Genomic DNA, 18,000 nt, shown 5'->3' on the forward strand with positions numbered 1-18,000 from the left:
TTACTTGTTTGTGTTAATTTCGGTTTATACCACCTCTACCTATAGCTCAGGGCAATTTTATACAATGTAAGCATCTCCCTTTTAAAGCTTTGTTGTGTATTCAAGTACATTAAGAGCCTATTCAAATGTGCAAAAGTGTTCAAAAATTATTCTAGCTCTGAATGCAGGATCACTTGTTTGAAGATATCAGGAGCTCTTAAATGAAGCACTTTTTGTACACTTATCTTGTTCGCACATAAGAGCTGAATGTATATATAGTGCTTTCCTGCCTCCAGAAATGGCCTTTAAGCAGTTCATTTCGCAGCTAGAATCGAGTGGCTGTTGCAGTTTTTCCGGACTGTGTGGCTGTGATTTGGTCGTTTTTGCTCCTAACATTTCCCCTGCATTTATGGCTAGCATCTTCAGAGGCATGTCACAGTTAAGATGTGTTTCTTTGCGAGAAACACACGTTACTGTGACATGCCTCTGAATATGCCAGCCATAGGTGCAGGTGAAATGTTGGCAGCAGAAACCACCAGACCACAACCAAACAGCCTGGAAAATCCACAACAGCCAATCATGTCAGATACTTGCAGATTTATGCAGTGACATGTCAGTGGAAACATGTAAGCGTTTGAGCTTTTCTGGAGCCGTGTTTTGTCGGTTAGGCAGCATATTTGTGCAGCCAAGGCAGGAACCGAGTCCAAGTTAGGTGTGGTACAGTCAGCTAGTCTGCTGGTGGAGTGACTTGGGCCTCAAGTGATGTGAATTGGCTGTAGTCCATGAATGTGCAGCCTCCAGAGGCCAAGCACTGGGGTAGGGCGCAGCTTGTTTTCACTGAAGGCAGAGTAACTACTTCATAGCAGAATACTGTTCTTCCAATACTGGCCAGGGAGAACTAATCAGGGGAGAGGAAGAGCTAAAAGTTTAAAAGAAATCTCTATAAATCCAAAACAAGAGAGTACCTAACAGAGCTAGTGACAGTTGCAGAAGAACTTCTACAAAGTGCATTTTCAGCTTTGAGGCATTTTAAGGGAACGTGTAAAGGACCGTCTCTCAGCGAGTTTTCTCTTGCAGTTTCTCTCTAATCGTTGGGCTGGAATGTGAAATGCTTAACATACTGATGCCATTGAGGCAAACCAGAATATGGAGTGTGTGGTGCAATGCTTTTCATTCTTCTAAGGCTAACATGTTAAAAGAGCAAGCTTTCTTGTTACACAGAACTCTTCTTCAGTCACAAGTATTCAAAGCAAAGAAGAAAGTTACACTTGCCCTATGTATTTGACAGCCTGTAGTTCTTCTCCTTCTCCTTCTCCTTCTCCTTCTCCTTCTCCTTCTCTCTCTCTCTCTCTCTCTCTCTCTCTCTCTCTCTCTCTGTGTGTGTGTGTGTGTGTGTGTGTGTGTGTGTGTGTGTGTGTGTGTGTGTGTGTGTGTGTGTGTAAAAAGAATCCTTCATTATGGAGTGTTGGGGAAAACCATTGCAAGTATAAACAGTATCCTGTTTTTAAAGCAGTAGGTGGTTGCGATAGAGTTCTCAGAATATTACCCTTAAAATACTTTATTTTGTATAACATCTTGGTAATAGGTCATTCAGATAACTAATTTAGTTGTATAAAGCCACACTTACAAATATTAGACCTCATATTCCTGCGAGCGGGCCTCTTAAAAGTAATGAACTCACAATACACCTTAAAAACACCATCAGTAGTTTATCTGCTTAATCTGGCAAAATTTATTTACAGCCCAGTCCCGGGGGGGGGGGGGGTTTACTGTCAGAAGGTGGCACAAGCCTACGCCAGCAATTTGCCCTCCCAGGGTACTTACCTTGGTGGAGGGGCAAATCTGGCCTGGCAAGATAGTCTCACCACCTTAGTGGGGGTGTTCCAGAGGCATGGCTGGGGGTGGAGCTGGCTACCACCTTGACTTTGCCCCTGGATATGTGAAAGTCTGGGGTTTGGATCTAAACCACTCTTTTGTTGGTGTACATCCATTGATCCCAGTGGAGTGCTTTTCGGGAACAGGGAGATTTTGCTTTATATTTTTGCCTCCCTGCACCACTTCTGGGGTGGCCCCGCAGTAGCCTCTGAGTTCTTTGAATTGGGCTGCCTGTGTAAAGTATACCCACTTAACTTGTTAGATTAGATTTCTCCATATATTAAGAAAATCAGGTGTGGAGAACTTGTTACCTTCCAAATAAATGTGTATGCCTTTAGCCCCTGCATCATAACCATAGCACCATAATTAGAGTGCCTAGGCTTGATTATATTATTTGAGCTTTCCAAATACATTAATTTTATTCCTGTTTTCTTTGTAGGTGGTGGCAACGCTTCCTTCCCGTACCAGTTTATCCGTCAAGACCACATCTGTACAGATGATAGTGACAAGGTAGGGGAGGGGAAAAATGTCACCAAGTTGATGTCAGTTTTCTGCCACTGGAGACCTTATTTTTGAAATGTTTTCATGTAAAAATGCTTACTTATCTCAGAACTAGCACTACAGCCCATTTTAAATTAAAATAAAATGGGCTTAGGGAGGGAAGGGGACCCCTCTGGGAGAGCAGTTTGGGACGGGTTGGGGGAAGGTGGGTGGAGAGCGGGATGGAATGTTGTGAGTCTTGCACACCCATTGGCTGGGGTTTTGTCATTGGACATCCCATCCCTTAGGCCACAGGTGTCAAACTCGCAGCCCTCCAGATGTCATGGACTACAGTTCCCATCATCCCCTGCCAGCATGATGTTGGCAGGGGATGATGGGAACTGTAGTCCATGACATCTGGAGGGCCGCGAGTTTGACACCTATGCCTTAGGCAATTATGTATAAGGATAGTGTTGACCTTTATGGAAAAGGCATTCCTGTATTCTGGAAACACAATGTTTTTCTAAGAAGAATTTACTGGCGCTCCCTATTGGTCTGTAATGGTCAAAGGATTTGTTCTCTCCCAAAATTCAGTTGTATCATCTTTTGACTCATGAAGCATGAAGAAATGCTAGGGAGAATGTGTCATTTCAAGACTGGGGCTCAGTTTTCAAACTACAAACATTCTGACATCAACCAATTTGATTCGGGAGGTTTTGATCAATTGAGGCCATCCAGAAACAAAGGCATTTCCCTTTCGTAAATATTTTTTTAGTCTAGATTGGTGTCTTTTCTAACTGTGTATGCAATCTTTTGATGAGACTGCTTTTGGATAATGGGGCTGTTGTCATTTTTGGTCCAGTCACTGAGAGCTGCCATTGAGAAAGCATATAGAGACATTGAAATGGAGCTACCAGGCCACATTTGGCAACCCCCTTCCAAAAATAATAATTGGGGGGCATGCCAGTGTTGCACCACTGGGGCTACATCACTTTCAGTTTAAACCTGAAGAGATACTAGGTGATGCTTTAGCATTTTGCTGAAACTGAGGTTTAACCATAGAATTTTTGTGGAATTCTAGAACGTCTTGTCTCACTACTAGTTTAAACCACATGCCAGACCTCCCCCCTGCCCACCCATCAAAGGGAACTGGGAAGCTGCCTGATATAGCAGCAGGCCTCCATTACAATGCTGTTTTAGAGAGACCCCCTTCCATTTCCAAGGCAGTTCAGGCAGATACTCACCCTGCATTGTATTGACTTGAACATCCTGCATGCTCCAGTGAATTTTCTTTGTGTCATTATGCTTATTGCTCTCAAAGGCTTGTTTGTTTGTTTATTGGTTGATGAGATTCTCAACCATTTCTAGCATGGAGTTTACTGAAGAGCCATTAATATTAATTTCTTGGTGGATATTGGGTTTAATTAGAAGATTAGTTGGGATCTCTTTATCTGTCAAGGACTTCGAGATCTTTGGCAACTTGAGCATTTCTCTGGTTTCGCTGACATATTAATCTGTGGGTTTCTAATGTTCGGATTTCTCTGATCTTCAGGAGCAGGACTTTACCTGAAAATACTGTTGCAATATAGTGACACTTGGGATTTTTCATATTTTATAATCACTTACACAGTGCTGAACTTAGTGTGATTTAGGAAATCCTGATCCTAAATTCTCTTTCCCCTTATTCCCAGAATTATGGAATGTGTTAAAGAAGGTTGTTTGTTTATTTATTTATTTTGTTTATTCCATTTTTATCCTGCCAATCCCCCAAAGGGCTCAAGGCGGCTTACAAAATACAGTATCCAACAAGGATTGTGACTAAATAAATTAGTGTCACCTTCCAAGAGAGGAGAATGCTCATGTAACTTGAAAGGTATGATGGAAGAATTGGCTTATCCATTCTAACAACTGTATCGTCTGGCATTGTAGATCTTTTCTGACATTTCAGTACAGTGTTAAATTGAACAGTTATTACCCTATAAAAATAACTCCCCCCTGCCCAGCCTCCGGCTGGTAAATGAAAAAGCTGTTACCTGTTATGTTTTAAAACTAAATTACTTCTGTGGCAAAGTGTCATTGCCTTCTGCTTTCTGGAAGGTACAGAAATCACAAAATGTTGTTTAGTAACATTCCCCTGAGGTGACAACAGACAGGAAATTTTTATCAAGCAAAACTGTATTTTTATACTTTATATTGGTGTGTGAGTGTGTGCAAATGATGGTGTGTAGACACCAGTTTAATTAATTGTAAATGTATTGATCCCAGATCGGGGTGGTGGGGAGAGAACCTTGTTTCTCTGTGCTGCATGTTCTCTATCCACAGATTTCTTGCAAGCATTTTCACCGTGAGACCAGAACCAACAGCTACGCGAGCATCCCTGATAGAGAACTTGCCTGCCTTCTTTCAGTCTTTCTCAGGGTTTTGCAGTAGCATTGGGGAATGGCTCTGTTCATGGCGCACACCTCCTTTCATGTGCAGGTGATGGTGAAACATGAAAGATAACAGTCTGTTCCTTGTAAAAACTGAAGTCTCTATTGTAGAAAACTTCCTAGAATGTTCTGGGGATTTGTGGCAGATGCTTAAGAGTCCCTATTGCCTCATGGTCAGTATGCAAAGTGGTCCCTGCTGGTAAAGAGTTCAAAAACCTCAGTTTTCTTTGGTAATCCGTCTGAAAAGAATCAATGAAAACTGAAATCGATGAAAACCGAGGCAAACTTTTCCATAGGAATCAATGTAAATCCAATTAATCCGTTCTAGGCACTCCAAAAAACATACCAAAAACACATTTTTTGGTGAATAAACATAGTGTTCAATGCTGAAAACAGTAACAAACAATAACACTAGGACCAGCTTCAGAGCCAGTGGACCAATGTTGCACCAGAAAGGTGTGCAAAGAGGTCTGTTTCTGACGCCTCTTTAAGATTTGTCAGAAATGGGGCAAGACATTGTCATTAAACAAGTTGCAGACACGGCCTGCAACAGCTTTGTCTGGGTGATTTTTCTCCACAAACTCCTGCACCTTACTGCAAATTGATGAAAACCGAGACAAATTTTTCACTGAAAGAATCAATGGAAACTGATGAAAACCGAGGTTCCACTGTACATTGCAAAACTTAAAAGAAAAAGCTCTCAGCATCTTTTCTGTTCCTCCCCACCTTCCTCTCTACAAGAGGGTGAGAGGTGTATACAAGTTGTGTGTCTTTTCTCATGGTGATCATAGTCTGTTTCTTGCTTTGTCCCTTCAGAATGAATTGTTTTGGTTGCCAGATGCGTGACTGCTTCTGCTTTGTGCCCTAATTATTAATAGTAAATTGGAGAAATGTATTTAAGTGCCTGGCCCCCTTTTTAACATGACTCCTCTTCTTTATTTAGGCAGAGTTTTGCATAGCTACATGATTTTCTTGCAGCTGTTGCTCTGGGAGAAGTTATCTCTCCTCCGTCCCTCAGGATATACATTCAGCAGCTATGGGGAGCAGAAGTGACGGGTGATATTTATTATTAGCTCCTTTTTGCCACCTGAATCCTTTCTCCTGCTCTCATTTCGAAAAGTGGCAAATGAAGATGTTGGGTTTTTTTGCATTGCTAGTGACTACAGAAGACAGTAATGGATGGCGTTGTTCTCTTCAGTCTTTTCTTGACATGGAAGTTAAGGGTGGTCTCATTTTCTGCACTAATGTTAGCTACACTAAGCCATATACTTACGTGAGAGAGAATAATGGCAAGGGACAGAGAGAGGTGGAGCCCAGGAAAGACAATAGAAATCTTCTATTTTATGTTCATAGTTGTGCAGGATTGAAACAGAGCGGTATGGGAGCAAGAAATACACCCCCAGTCAAATGACTTTTCAGATACTAACCAATACATACCTGTGATGTCAGCGCAGTTATACAGTGGAATACTTTGCTTTCCGTGTTGAATAAAGCAGAATTGGTTACAAGTTTTGTACCAGGGCCCCCTTCTCTTCCTCTGACCACCATTCATGCCTTCCTACACACACACACACACGCACTCCTGCCTGTGTTTCCCTCCTTCCCCTCCCCATTGGTGACCCTTCCTACTGACCGTATAACCTTTCCTAGGAACATCACCACTGCGCCCACCAGGAGTGCCATCATGGGGTTGGTGGGGTTGGTCTGGGGCAGTGGGCTCTTCCAGAAACCCTGGCATCTGCTCCACCTGAGGGTATGCTGATGCCAGCCCTGAGTAAGAATTTACCAGCAACTGGGCAAGAAGACTGAGCACAACAACAGTTCTACTGGAGGCGGGGGACATCTGAATGGGTGTTTCCCAGCTCGTTCTCAGGGGAGCAGGATGAAGAATTTTGTCACTTCCTGGGAACCCGCTGGGCACCCCGCCTGGTCTCCAGTTCAAATCCTGCCTCGTCAGGGAGAGCAGCGTTTTTCAACTTCTGCCTTAACAAGGAATTTTAACATCCTTTTACATTCACCTTCGCCTTTTACCTCCTCCTTTCCTCTTCAACTTCCAGTCTATCCCTCCAAGCCGCCGCTCCCCTCCCTCCTCACATAGTTCCCACTATGGAACTGCCTGTCTGGGGTGATCTCACTTGGCTCTTTCAGTAATGGCTGCTTTACCCCCACCCCCAACACACTTTTGACCCATGAACTTGCAGCACCTGGAAAGATCTTAAATGTTTTTTGGATGAATTCCCTGCTCTTAAAATATTCCAGGGGGAAAAATACCACTACCATTGTTGTTCAGTCAAGGGGAAATCTCCTTGGGGTTGTTCACTGTCACTATTCAGCAGCATCTAATCAGATCAGTTTCTGGAATTTCCCCATACATATTATCCACTGCAACTTCTTCTTCCCACCTGAACCAATAGAATTGCTTGTGGTTCCTATGATCTCTGGCAGGAACATTAGGTAATGCCATGCTCTGCCACAACTGGCAGGCAAAAAAAACCCCCAGGCTGCTACTTAGGCATTTTTGGCTCGCTGCTTGCTCTGGTATTGGCAGCTTATTATGAGGTGTATGTTCAGAGGCATATTCCACTGTCATAAAATGTCCCTTTTTTCTGGCAATACTAAGAAGGTACTAGAGGAGTTCTGAACTGCATGTCTGTCAAGCTTCCATTTTTTCTGCATTGTGGAAGCACAGTAATAATGTTGATGTCCTGTGAGTTCCGTCAGCAAGGCGTGAGCACTTGTCTTTTATGTGTGTGCCTCAATAAACTATGTGGTTGGGAAACAGTTTGTCCCCAGTCTGAGATATAAGATCATTGGATTGTTTTGGAAAAGGTTCAGCAGTTTAGTGAATGGATCTCTGCTCTTTTTGCTGTTCTTTGGTTGTATAATTTTTACTAGTCATATAGAATTTCATTCTGTTGTAGTCAAGAGAGGGAAGCAATCACTTCTGTGAGAAATTGGTAAGCCAGATCAGATTGGACAATTGCCTCCCCCCCCCCCTTCTATCCCTTGCCCTTAACTGATCTGCCACCAGCCGTTATTCATTGTACTACATGAGCCAGTTACATCGTAGGGGAAGGTCCCTGCTGCAAATTTAATTTCTGGTTTCAGTTCTTTCAGATTTAAAATAGCAACTAGGGTTACCAAATTCTAGGTGGTCAAAACCGTGAGCAATGCACAAACAATGGCTAGCAGTCAGTAGGACTGAACATCTTAACACTTAGTTAAATCAGTCGTATGAACAAAGTCTGCAAAACAGAGCTGTGAAACACCTAGTGACCCAGTCTCCACAAGTATACGTCAAAGCATACAATCATTCATACTTTCAAATCAATGTAAGCTTCTCTAAGCTAATTGGAAAACCCACAACGAGCTGCCAGTAGCCGGTAACGCCAGAGATAGCAGCACAGAGAACGACACGGTCCAAATTGAATGGTAAGAACTTCTTTCTATGGGACAAATCCTATGTACATTGAAAATACCACATGTCCACGAGCCTTGAAGATTAATTGGAGCCACATAATTACTGCTAACCATTGTTTGTGCATTGCTCACAGTTTTGATTGCTAGTGCACTATCCCCCATCTTTGTATTCTCTGTGAACCTCCAGGTGGTGTTTGGAGTTCTCCGCTGATCTCCAGACCACCGAGACTAGGTTCCTCTGAGGGAAATGCAACTTTAGAGGGCGAATTTCATGGAATCATATGGGTGCTAATTTGTTCTCCCTCCCTAAGCACCATCCTAAAATTTCCAAGAATTTCTCAAGCCAGAGCCAGAACCGTATATGGTTAGAGCAGCAGTGGCATCGTGGATAAGAGTAGGTGCACTCTAATCTGGAGAACCGGGTTTGATTCCCTGCTCTGCCTCTTGAGCTGTGGAGGCTTATCCAGGGAACTAGATTAACCTGTGCACTCCCAACACACGCTACCTGGGTAACCATGGCCTAGTCACAGTTCTTCTGGGCTCTCTCAGCCCTACCCACCTCACAGGGTATTTGTTGGGGGGGGGGGGAGGAGATTGTATGCCCTTTGAGTCTCCTTCCAGGAGAGAAAGGGGGGATATAAACCCAAACTCTTAGTCGTCGTCGTCGTAGTCTTGACGCAAAGGTTAAAAAGCAGTCTAGTAAAGCAGCTGAACTGCTTATAAAACAGAGAAGTAGCAATACTTGTTGATCAAAATAATGAAGGCATTGTTGTTTAGTGGTTAGTGCTGGACTAGAATTTGGGAGATCTGGGTTCGAATCCCCACCCTGCCATAGAAGATCTTTGGGTATCTGTGTACTTCACAGGATTTTTGTGAGGACTAATAAATGGAGAAACTGTGTCAGCTCCTTTGGATCCCTGCTGAGGGCTGAGTGAAGTGTGAATGAAATAAGTCCCATACCTGGCTTCCAAGAGATGGGTCAATGTGCTTCAGTGGAGGAAATTACCTTGAGAAAAATCAAGTTGTGAAGGTAGGAGCAGCAGTGGTGTGGGAGGTTAAGAGCTCGTGTATCTAATCTGGAGGAACCAGGTTTGATTCCCAGCTCCTGCCTGAGCTGTGGAGGCTTATCTGGGGAATTCAGATTAGCCTGTACACTCCCACACACGCCAGCTGGGTGATCTTGGGCTAGTCACAGCTTTTCGGAGCTCTCTCAGCCCCACCCACCTCACAGGGTGTTTGTTGTGAGGGGGAAGGGCAAGGAGATTGTAAGCCCCTTTGAGTCTCCTGCAGGAGAGAAAGGGGGGATATAAATCCAAACTCTTCTTCTTCTTCTTCTAGATCCCCTTCTTTTCTTCTCCTGAACCTTCTGATAGTCATTGATGAGGGCCAGGATTAGAGTGTTGGACCGGGAGACCTGATTTTCCTGGCGTTGCTTGTACCATAAAGAGAGTCGCCTTCTGAACTTTGGCGTGTGATCATAAGAATATAATGTGCCACTTAAAGCTGCTTTGCAGCATTTGGACGATAAAAAGCTTTCTCACCCCTTTCAGGTTTACTTGATCCCCTTTGAATAGGTCTGTTGCTCATGACTGATATTCACCTTGGATGGTCACTTTGAGTGGTGAATGCTGGCGCCACTGAAGCATAATCCAGTACCTGGGAATTATGACACTGCTGCATCTGCAGTGAGTCCTGGAAAACGTCCGTTTCTTCTGTTGCTCCTAGTCATGGACTTTGCACTAGTTAGTGCAGCTATTCTGAGGACTGGGCTGTAAGTAATTTACACGCTGACTTGGCTTTGGTCACAGACAGCTCACCTGAGGGAATTTGTCAACACCCTTCTCTACCAGATGTGCTGTGCTCAGATTACAAATTCTGCTCAGCTTTACAGCAGGAAAAAATCAGCTACTGCCTAAAACTGCTGTTTTTCCACCAAGGGAAAGATCCACCGGGGATGAAATTCTAAGGAAGACGAATCCTGACTCTTTACACGTTTTGCATTTCCTTCCACGCATCTTGACAGATTATGTTTATTATCTAGAGATTTGCGATTACAATACAGAGGTGGAAAAATGGGAGCAGCTCTATAGGCGAGATGTGGAAAAAATGCTTCTAGTAATGATAGCAGTTACTTGAGTTGTCCTTTCAAGCTCTTAGAAATTTATTTGACTAAGAATTGGCATCCATATAATTGCAACTTGATAGGAGTCATGGATGGCGTTTTTATTATTAGGTCTGTGATTGGCCTGTCTGCCACGGTCTGGGTACAGGCTCTCTGTGCCTCATGCCTCTGTAATAACCCAGTGGAAGAAGTTCTACTCTCCCAGCTTTCTGGCCAGCCTGCAATCCAGCAACCTAAGCCTCAGTCTTGCTAGTTGGGGCATGTTTTAGGGGTTTTTTTTAATGTTTGTGTTCACTGCTAATTTGATGAAACTGTTTGTGTTGGTTTTATATCATTGTTGCCTGCCTTGGGTCTGGGAGAAAAGCAGGTGGATATATATTTTAAATAAATAACTTTTCTCCTATGTAGATGGTGTGGTTCTTTCGTACCCTTTTTCTAAAAACAACAATGCTTTTTTTCCTTCAAAAAGTTCATTGTGGAGGTGGTGTTTGGCCTTCCAAAGCAACCAGATAATTGGATTAGAGTGTGAATAGCTAAGGGGAACTGGCTCCCACTCCAAAACAGAATTTTGATTCAGATTATTGCTTTAGTAAGGAATCCATTTAAGGCTTCTTGTTCTAACGTTGTCAGGAACAGTGTATAGTTATCCTAACACTTCTCTAAAGTTTGAGTATCCCATAACTCATAGTGTCATTTTAAACTTGTTTTGTGGTTCTAGAGTGGAAGAAGGCTGCTTTATTTGTTTTTATTTTTGCTGTTAAGCCCCAGTGTCAAAGAAGTGTAAAGAGTAAGAACAAGAGATTGTTCAGACCAAGGGCACTTTCGCCCATGCAGAATAATGCACTTTCAATCCACTTTCACAATTGTTTGCAAGTGGATTTTGCAATTTCACACAGTAAAATCTGTTTGCAAAGTGGATTGAAAGTGCATTATTCTGCATGTGCAAAAGCGCCCCTAGTGAAGGATATAAAGGGTAACATAATAGTACGTGCAGCTTTTCTTCCACAGGGCCAATGTCAGCAACCGCAATGTTAAACTGCAATCTGTTTATTACTCACAAGCCAGCTGGTATTCTTGACTAAACAAAATTGTAGCTCTAGAATAATCTGTGATGGCTTGCTGTAACTTTATGTGCATCTTTTTACCCTTTCTCCTGAGGGGGAGGGGTAATATGTTAATATGTGTGGATTCCTCATTGCACGTAGGTTGCTTGACTTTCCTCTTTGGCTTAGAGAATTGGAATTTTAAAATGTTAACAGCACTAGGAAGGATCTGGTAAGCTTTGAGCATGTTGTGTAATTCCTCCCTTCCCCCTGTACTGGATATTCGTTTTCAAGAGAATCTGTAGGTTGGGCAGTAGAGTTCTTCGTGTGCCTATTGAAAATACTTTCAGTAACATGCAGAATACTGGTTACCATAGTGTGCTGTATGCTTAAAAAGAAACACTTCTTTCCTTATATAAGTCAAAAGGAGGCCTAGAAATGAACTGAGGCTGGGGCAAGGGATGCCATACTCCAGTTGAGGCCTGGGGTTCCCCTGGATTTCTTCCTCATATCCAAAATACAGAGATCAGTTCACCAGGAAAAAATAGGTGATTTGGAAAGTGGATTCTGAGGCGTTGTACCCCACTGAGATTCCTGTCCTGCTCAGGCTCCATCTCCAAATCTCAGAACTTCCCCAGCTTGGATCTGGCAATCCAACCCCCCTACTGGCACTCAGGGGAGACTTGGCCACCCTAGTTGGGCGTTTGGTGCAAAGCACTCTCGCTTTTAAGCTGCCTTAGATCAAAGGGTCCATTTCCCCCCCCCCCCACACACACACCGGTTCTGGCAAACAGGAGTTAAATATAGTAGCTTTCCCACTTGTCTGCCTCTGAACATGGAGGTTCCATCTACTGTATAGGAAGAGAGGTAAAACCTGGCAAGCAGTTAAGCCAGTAAGAATGGAAGTGGCAGTTGATAAAATGTAAACAGAAAAAGTTACCAAAGTGGAAGGGAGAAGTCCATTCCTAACCATGTGGGCAGGAAAAGGGGGGGAAAGGCTCCCTTTAGCCCCTGTGTGCCGCCCTTCTTTGTTTACGTCATCGCGTTGACGTAGTGGCTGCCAACCATCTGGTCGGGTCTGCGTAACTATGCGAAAACAAAGGAAGGTGCCTCTTGTTGGGAGGGCGGGGCCAAAGCCCGAGGCGGAGCATGTCAGGGGGCAAGAGAGCGCGGCGATTGGCGAGTGAGGTGACATCACAGCTTCCTTATTGACGGAATGGCGGGCGGGGCGGCATGATAGGCGGGGCCAGAGCATCATGGAGCGCGTCGGCGGTTGCCCCGTCAGTGGAGGTTGGCGGGAGCCGGGGAGGGGGGGGACCCAGCTGAGGGAGCGCTGGAAAAGGAGGCACGGGCGGGCGCGCACTGAGCGGGGCGGTGCGGTCGGGTCCCTTTCTCCCCCCTTTCCTGTGATGGGCGGATGGAGTCTGGCTGACGCTCCCGGAAGCCATTGTAGGGGGAGGAGGAGAAGGAGGAGGAGGCGGCAGTGTGTGTAAAACCCGGGCCTGGAACCGGCGGTCGCCTCCGCCCAAAAGGAGGGTTCCCCCTCAGGTACTTGTGGGGAGGGGAGTCTGAGGGGATCCGCCACCCGCCGACTCCGCTAGGCCCTTTCTCAAAGCCTTCCCTCGGTTTCCCGGCAGATATTTCATTGCCTTAGGGCTGGCCGCGGGAGGGTCGCCCAACAAACACCCCCCGTCTCTCTCTTTTTTTTTGGGGGGGGGGGCTCCCCGTGAAGCTGCCCGCCTTCGCGGAATTGGCCTTTTCACTGTTTTCTAACAATGGAAAACAATAATTAATTTTTAAAAACCCGATAAAAATAGGAGGGCTTATTGGAAGGGATGAAAGTCTTTGTGGATACTCTACTCCCAAGGAGGTGTAAGGCTAATACTTTGGAGCCCTCCCTGGCTTTGTCTCTGCTCTTCTCCCTCCCCTTGGATTTGTATTGTTGCTTAGTCCTTACAAAGGCCGTGTAGTGAATTAACGTTCCCTCCTCACCCTATGTGGGTGGTTTTCTGACTATGTATCATGAGCAACATACATAGTTCATAATAGAAACGGCGCATCCTCAGCCCCACGGGAGTCCAAATTTTTGACAGGGAGGAATAAGAGCTGCCAGAATGAGCATATGTGCACTGAATGAACATATATGCATTGGTTTAAGCTTTGTTTTTAATTGTGGGGTTGAAATTTAAGGGTTACACCAGGTATTGTTTAGATATTTAGTAGCCCGCATTTTGGGATTGAAAAAAAAGGTTTAAGTACTAAACCTAAGTGGCAGAAGAATGATGTTATAAGAAAGTAACGCACAAAGTGAAGGAAAATCAAGTTTCAGGGTCTGTTTAAAGTAATCTGAGACAGGATATCTTTCTGAATTCAAATTTTCCTCGGCTACTGGTATATGATGTTTATACGATGCGTGCAAAACATTTTTAGAATATGGATGTATATGGGAGTCAGTGCTGTCGTGATGCCCTTGGAAATATGTGTATCGTCTCAGGGAGTGACTTCAGTTACATTACTAGACTATCCTTTTTCTTCTTCTCTAGCTGTGAGTTGTTTCGAATGTTTTGGGGATCAATACAAAAGAAGTAATTAAAAGGGCTCTGTGATTTTGTACAGCACATACTTGTTAACGTACTTTTTTTAGTGTCTGTTTTAGTCCAGGTGCAAAATGCATTTATACGTTGTTCTTCTGAAATAGGTGGAGTGGACAGAGAGAAAACATTGGAAGGGAGAGAAAGTATTCAGTGAAGAATGAAAAGAAAGGTTGGTGTGAGAGGAGTGTAAGGAACTATATGACAGTGTCTACATAGATTATGGAAAAGATATACAATTTCTTTAATTGCATACTTATCAGTTTTCCTAAAGATACGTGTGTAAAAAGTAGGTCATGTTACAAAAGCAAAGCATAATTTGTTTTAAGTGACATTTCATCTAGGTCAGATCTGTTCTGGATGTTGGGAAACACTAAATATAAGCAAAACCCCATAGTTGTATATGCATGCTCATATTCTGCCATTCATTCTTCAAACAAGAGCAGTGATGTGAGCTTTCTTAGTGTTATAATCTCAATATATAATAAACTGTCCCATTCCAGAAATTTTATTTGAACCATTCCTTTCTTTTAGAGAGCCCCGGAGCATATTTGGTTTGGAAAATAAATGTCAATTTTCTTGTGTGGATATAATTCTATGTATGAAGCTGCAAGTAACCCTCAGTACCGCGTACTTAACATTTCCAGACTCCCATCTAGTCACTTGCCAGCCCAGAGCTGCTTACTTATAAAACAACATCTGAGCACCTTTCAGTTTTATATCCTAATCAACTCTGAGAGAACTGGTGTAATCACTACCTTTTGACTGCTTAAAAAAATGCACACGGGCACAACTAACCCCAGAAAAGAATGTTAAAATGAATGTTTTTGATACACTTAGTCCAAGTACATTCTGAATTAGTGAACATAAAAAAACAGGTTTACTGGAAAGAGAGGATGTAAATTACTGGATTATCATTTTCCCTTCCCTAGATGCGTGTGTGTATCGGCAACCTCATTTGATGATAGCTTTCTGTGCTCAGTAGATCTATTTTGTTCATTTTTGTTATGATAAGAAGGTGTCATAGTGCATGGAATGGTGAATTCTGAATAATAATAATCTGTTGCCTCTGTCCAGGTTATGAACAACTTGCTAACAGCATGTCTTGGGTATTTTCCTTGGATTTTAAAGCTGGCAACATTCCTGTTTTCTGCACTTGGATCTTTTCATAAAGTGGTTAAAACACAATTATAAAGCCAGTCTTGTATATGGAGAAAGGCTGAGCCTCCACTGGTGTCATAGAAACCTCTTAGCCATGAGAACTTTTGTGATCTTTGATGTAATTTATGGCACATTCCTGTTCAGAGTTACTCCAGTTTAAATCCACTGATGTTAATGAAGTTAGACTGGCATAATTCTACATAGGACTGACTGTCAAATAAGCAAAACGTTCTAGAATGGCATGTGTGATAGAGAAGGCAAAGATTAAATTACTTCAAATAACAGCATTGTGACAGAAAGATAAAACCAATAGGCTATACCGTAAAACATTAATTAAAACAGCATTCATAGTGCTAGATGTTTAAAAACTTTGTGTATTGTTACTGTTATTCCAACAAGAACAGCATAATAAGGAGGCTCTGTAACATTTTTTTGAACAAATGACACTGTTACATTAAGAGTAATTCTTGTGTTACTCTGAAAAATTTAGAATTCCATTGTCTAATAATAAATCTTTGAAACAAAGAATCCCGGAATATAACATTGTGGCTTTCCCTCTGATACTATATTATAAAATATTGTATGCCATTCTGAGTATGTTCACAAGAAGCGCTATTTCATAGTCAGTTTTCAATAAAAATCTAACTGGTTATGTTATACAGATTTCCTCTAAGAATAAGCAGTTAATGGAAAGGCAGTGTATAAACTGAAAACTCAAGAGGAAACCGAACTGCAGGAGGGAAGATGTAATTGGTGGTTATATAGACAGTTAAAAGATCGTTTCTAAAGAAATAAAAAGTCTTTTGGATTTAAAACTGGAGCAAATTTATTAGAGACGCAATTACGTAAAAATGATTTACACCTGATTTGGAAAATATATGAGGTTGGTTTAACCTGAGACACAGAAACTGAAGTTATCAAGGAGTTTATGATAATTTGGGCCAAAAATTTAGGATACAATATGAAGTTAGAAACTTGGGGAAAAGTGTGGTCCAAAGGTATGCATTCTACAATTTCTACTACTTATTATATTAAATAATTTTTTTACAAAATGTATTTATCATTGATATATGACATCTCATAAACTACCTAGAGTGAAAGGAGGATCAGATAAATATTGGAAACAGGGAGAGAACACTGGCACCTTTTCCCATGTGGTGGACCTGTACAAAAGCAAAATGGTGTTGGCGACAAATTGAATGATTATTGAAAAGATATTTAATGAAAAGTCGACATTAAAACCGGAATCATATTTACTTGGTTTTGTGGACAAGCAAGGTGAGAAAAGATACGAGATTGAGATACTTATCTACAGCAGCCAGAATTGTTTGGGTGAGAAGTTGGAAATTATCAAGTATTCTGAACGTACAAGAATGGCAAACTAAAGTTATGGAATTTGGTGGGACTGGCAAAGTTGACAGGATATATAATGGATAAATCTGTAAATGAATTCAAATTAGAGTGGAAAGATTGGGTAAGGTACATTGTGTAGGATTAAAATAATGAATATTTAGCAGTGGTATACCTAGGCAAACTGGAGCCCTGGGCAAAACCTGAGTTTGATGCCCCCCCCCCCTCCATGGGCGGCCACCCTCTCCCACCGTGACCAAACAATTATTTTTTCTACCAGGTCATTTCAAAGTCACCATCACATTATAGAACATGCCCCAACTCACAAATCGGAACACAGCAATGGGCCCTGCCACACAGCAGAAATATATTTTTGAAAACATTTTCAAAATGCTCTCAAAATGTTTTATTACTGCTATGAAAACATTTTATGGTGTTGTATCCAGTCCCCCCAATTGGGGAAAACAGCATCACTTTCAATGTTGCTTAAACTGGGGACCCCAGATTCTTCCTTTAAGGTGGATTTAAAAGGAGAATCTGGGCTCCCTAGTTTAAACAAGTGATGCTGGAATCCACCCCCAAACAGCATTATTTTCAATGGTGTTTAAACTAGGGAGCCCAGATTCTCCTTTTAAATCCACCTTAGGGAGAATCTGGGGTCCCCAGTTTAAGCAACATTGAAAGTTATGCTATTTTGGGGTGGATTCTCCCCCACCTTGAAACAGCATCACTTTCAATGTTTAAACTGGGGACCTCAGGTTCTCCCTTTACATCCATGCCAAAGAAGGTGGATTTAATGATGATGATGATGATGATGATGATGATAATAACCTTTATTAGGCATTGAGAGAATAAAAGAAAGAAAGAAAACAAGCATTGGCAGGATGGGGGTGGATTGAAAAGGAAAATCTGGGGAAATTGAGGGGGTGCCTGCTGTCAGGGGTGCAGTTATTAAGAGACATCTGAATGCAAAATGTAACATGGACAGTAAAAAGAAGCCAATTAAACAATAACAGATGATCACATATCAATAATACAAGCAACACCCTGATCTCCCATTCACCTCTATTCACATCTAGTTGAAAACTTAGACCTAGCTGCACGGACATGCAACATGAGTTGGGTCAAGGATCTCCTGGCTGAAACTTTTCCTCTGCCAGTAGTACCTCTGTTTTGTCAGGATTAAGTTTCAGTTTGTGAGACCTCATCCATCCAAAAACTCTCCAGCCACCTGTGATCTGTTGGAAGTGCGCGATAGATCTGAGTGTCATCGTTATATTGGTGGCAACTCAGCCAAAATCCCTGGATAACCTTTCCCAGCTTCTTTGCTTAAAGGTTGAAAGGAACAGGATAGCACTTGAAGGACCCTGTAGGCGAGAGGCCCCCTGACACCGTACTCTGAAATCTATATTTGAGATTGGACCGAAACCATGCAGAATATGCGTCCCAACCCTGAAAGGTGGTCCATCCATAATAGATGGTATGAAAGTTACTGAGCAGTTCAGAAAAAGTTAACAGACTTGCCCATTTCCTGTTGTAGACAAACCACC

General features: G+C 42.6%; 1 protein-coding gene across 7 annotated transcripts in view; it reads left to right on the forward strand.

The window, feature by feature from the left end:
• RNF38 (ring finger protein 38) overlaps positions 1–18,000 on the forward strand; it is a 118,230-nt gene that overhangs the window by 65,779 nt on the left and 34,451 nt on the right. For 2 of the 7 annotated variants that reach the window (XM_048503021.1, XM_048503022.1), the window contains exon 2: positions 2,294–2,364. In XM_048503021.1, the coding sequence (XP_048358978.1) occupies positions 2,294–2,364 (71 nt within the window). Of the gene's footprint in view, positions 1–2,293; positions 2,365–12,573; positions 12,639–12,711; positions 12,897–14,046; positions 14,112–18,000 lie in introns of those variants that run through there. The other 5 variants (XM_048503025.1, XM_048503026.1, XM_048503024.1 and 2 more) reach the window with 5 other exon arrangements.

The sequence above is a fragment of the Sphaerodactylus townsendi genome, linkage group LG07 (assembly GCF_021028975.2).
Source record: "Sphaerodactylus townsendi isolate TG3544 linkage group LG07, MPM_Stown_v2.3, whole genome shotgun sequence".
Taxonomy (NCBI): domain Eukaryota; kingdom Metazoa; phylum Chordata; class Lepidosauria; order Squamata; family Sphaerodactylidae; genus Sphaerodactylus; species Sphaerodactylus townsendi.